This window comes from Morone saxatilis, unplaced genomic scaffold (genome assembly GCF_004916995.1).
Source record: "Morone saxatilis isolate NCDOM2014 unplaced genomic scaffold, NCSU_SB_2.0 Contig7, whole genome shotgun sequence".
In the NCBI taxonomy this organism is placed as follows: Eukaryota; Metazoa; Chordata; class Actinopteri; family Moronidae; genus Morone; species Morone saxatilis.
The window spans coordinates 22,938,633-22,942,533 of record NW_023340246.1 but is presented as its reverse complement, the minus strand read 5'-3'; the positions used below and the strand labels follow the sequence as shown (position 1 = coordinate 22,942,533).

The 3,901-nt window shown below is 40.5% G+C and overlaps 1 protein-coding gene across 1 annotated transcript; it reads right to left on the bottom strand.

Moving 5' to 3' along the window:
• Window positions 1-1,276: 1,276 nt before the first annotated feature.
• Window positions 1,277-3,591, bottom strand: LOC118340790 (pleckstrin homology domain-containing family G member 3-like; the record flags this gene model as incomplete). The annotated part of the gene is given in 1 exon segment (XM_035678928.1): window positions 1,277-3,591. A coding segment is annotated over 1 exon segment (841 nt), but the record flags the coding sequence as incomplete, so codon positions are not given.
• Window positions 3,592-3,901: the final 310 nt, after the last annotated feature.

Sequence of the window (3,901 nt, the reverse complement as noted above, 5' to 3'; positions counted from 1 at the left end):
ATGATCCCAGCAGGGTATCTGATGTAACATTAACATTAGTTAACTTTTCTAGGATTTGTTATGTAATGATGGTAAGGTTTATATACTATTTGTATTAAGTCAGAGAAATACAGAAGAGAAAGACAGCAGCATCCTTCTTCAATAAGAGTAGGAGGCCAGCTGAGGCACAGGAGACTGACAGACCGGGTGATCTCTGTCAAGGTCACCTTGGGACGCTTCTATTTTGTACCTCTTGCGTGTTTCTAACTTTACCTGCAGGAGGAATAAAAAAAGTGATCTGATCCATTCCATCACTTCCTCAAGTCCAAACACTGTATGTGCTATAGGTGCTTAAGCCTATATATATAGCCTATTTTTTATGTTCATATAGATGATTTCAGTTAGACCACTCATGCTTGAAATCTTTATTGCAGTTTTGCTGTAGATACCGGTCCTATAACTGTATTGTCTATTTTATTCATATAATAGTAACACTAATAATATTATTCATATTTTTTCACACTAATTGTCTTTCATACCTAAGTTACACATGCCAGTACTCCAGATACAAGGCAGCAGTCAGTGCTGTAGCTACAGGGCAGAGATCAATGGCGTAGATACAGGGCAGAGGTCTATGGTGTAGATACAGGGCAGAGGTCTATACTGTCTGGTTACAATGTTAATATTAACTTTATTTCCTAAGTTTTTGTGCTTTCCAATAAGTTAAGATTGTGTGATTGCTGCATTGTTATCTTCAGTCTTTTTTAGTGTGAACGCTTTAGTAATGTTGCTGTTGTAGTCTTTATGATTATTTTAATGGTTTTGTATGTTTTTGGTCAGCTACTACTCCTGCATGCTTTCAGTCACAGAAACCATTCAAATGCCCCCACTGTTAGTACTGCTACCACTACTACTTATACTGCTGTTAGTACCACTACCACTACTACTGATACTGTTGTTAGTACTGCTACCACTACTGCTGATACTGCTGTTAGTACCACTACCACTACTGCTGATAGTGCTGTTTGTACCACTACCACTACTACTGATACTGCTTATTTTAAAACCTCAGCTAACTTTGATTCAGTGATTAAGTACACCTGCATTGGTGTGTAACTACTAAGACATAGACAGTAGCAAATATTTCAGATATAATCTGCTGTTCACTGGCAGAGTGGATAAAGCTCACAGCCCATAAACACAAGGTTAGTGGTTTGATTCCAGTTTGTATGGGGACTGTGTATTCTCAATCATATTGTACATGCATAATAATTACACACACACACTCTACTGATCCTGTACATTTGGTTTTAATGGAGAACAGATTTGAGGTCATATAAACATGTTTGTACATAGACATACACACACACATATAACCAGAGACAGAGACAGACAGTTTGTATTTACACCAGGTCAAATAAATAGGAGGTACACGTACAAGCCTGGCTGTTAACAGTGAAAACATGATGTGCAGGGTGGTCCAGTGGTTAAAGGGAAGTCACAGGTTCAAGTCCCAAATCTGCCAGTGTGCCACTGGGCAAGTAAAAAGAATCGACTCACTAATTTGTTAAAAGCTGCATTATATAAATATAACTGTGTGTATGGAGAACAAAACCTGACTTAATAGGAAGTAAAGAATGAACAAAGTGAATCAAATATTCAAATAAATGTAACATAAATTAGACAATAAAAGGCACAAAATATATAAACACAATAATCATAATTTGTACTGAGGGTAAAATAGTTCAGATCACTGCTTTTAATTGTTTTCACAATTGGAAAAATAAATCCTACTGAAAGAACATAAATCCACAGTCATTTTATTTATTACTTAATTTTTGAACAACAGCACTTGAGCAGGTTTTGAAATCATTCACTGAATTTATTTTTCTCCGAGTTAAGCAGGTTGGGTCCTCCATACTGTTACCAGAAACACTTTTCATAAAACCAGAAGAAAACCATTAAATCATTTAGATTTCAGTCCGACATTTATTCTTGTTCACATGAGCGTTTCTCCAAATGTTGGACCACTCACGTAATAGAAACGTAACAGAAGAAGAATCTGTGAGTTGTTTTTAGAAAAGTGACCGAACAAAGTGACCTGACAGGTAAGATATAGTGGTTAGTCCTCTTGTAGCAGGAATCCACACAGGTGAGCTTTAATGGTAACAGCGGAGCATTAAAGTCTGTGCTGAACAACGAAGCTTTTACAAGACGACCAATCCCTTCCTGTAGTGATCTCTCTGAGCAACACAGAATAACATCCTGTACAAAAAGGTGCTTTTATCAAATATTGTGACTGACAATAACTTGTACTGGAGGACAGTATAAAGATATTTACACATTTCTAGACAATTATCTACAAAATGCCAGAGAGGACGCTGGGAAAAGCTCTCGTAGTCTTGAGAAAGTAATTTTTGTATCTTCTTTGGATATCAAATCACACTATACATTATATATATGCATATAAGTATGTATGACAATTTGGGTTTTATTATTTCATTTCTTCACATTTAAACATCCATTGTGAGTATTTCTTCACACATATTTGCCACTGATTCAAAATAACTTCTAGACGTACAATCAGAGGGAATAAAGCAGGACTTGTCCTCTCCAGCTGTTAACAGTTGTCTGCTGTAGAATAATTCATCTTTTGATTGGGTAACTCTTGAGGCGGATCATCTCTTCACTACTTTAACAACCTGTTTTTAAAAGTATTAATATATCTTTGGGTTCATTAATTCAGAGTTTTGGTGTGAAGTTGTGTTTATTCAGCTCAGGCTCTGGAACCTTTCTCTCAGATTCTTTACGATGCTCTGCGGACCGGCTTCAGGCTTCTGTCCGGACTTTGAACTCTGGGACTCGTCGTCCTGATCTTCCGGGTCTTCGGGCCTCGCCGGCTCACTTTTAGCTTTCACTTCCTCCCTCTGTTTATATTCGTCAGACTCCTGATAGACCCGGCAGCGGTCGATAACAGCCATAATGGAGATCTTCTCTCTGCTGGTCGGTGAACGGATCTGAACGTATTTATCATCCCCTTCTTCTTCTTCTTTGGATTCTTTAGCAGTTTCCGCAGACTCTGGAAGCTTCTCCATGACGATGATCTTGTGTTCAGGGTCGTTTGGTAGCGGCGCCTCGGCTGCGACGTAGTAACCGTCGGAGTTGCTGTTTGCAACTTGGTCCTGGAGCTTCTGCAGCTCAGTCATTTGTGCTCCGCTCATCCGAGGGTCCAGAGAATTGGCTCTGTGAAGACGTTTTCTGCGTTCTTCTCTGCTGGCGTCCTGGCTGCTGCGAGGCTTGTATGAAGGAACCTCTCCAGAAGCTCCTTCAGGGAGGAGGCTGGAGGAGCAGCTGGAGTGCCTCCTTAGACCACTGTCAAACATTTGCTCTGGGATAGAGCGACTCCGGCTTACAAAACTCTTCTCGGAGTATTTGGAGCGGAGTTCTCTGACGTCGGGCCAGTTGAAGCCCTCGTTGGAGGACTGAGGGGGGGTGAGGGGGCTGAGGGGGCTGCGAGAGCGAGCCCGGCCTGGGGGGTCTACGGGGCTCAGCGGTAGAGAGGCTGCCTCCTTATGAGAAACCAGCGGCAGAGTCAGGTTGGGTTTACCTGCAAAACACAAAACACATCATGAATCCCCAATTCTGTGCAAAAATGGATCTTTAAAGACTTCTGATTTGAGTATTTAAAATAAGTATTTGTCTTCATTTAATATATCCAGACTAGGGCTGCCCCCCTAATAGTCAAATAAACTGTTAGCCCATGAGATGAGTCTCAGTCGACGCAGTTTTCATTAGACAGATATTCGCAGAAAAATAAAAACGTCAAATGGGAACTGCGCCTTGTCACCGGGACGATGGGATTGTTGCACTGACACACTGCACTGCTGCATATGCTAACTGTACTAGCTGCTATTAGCTAGTT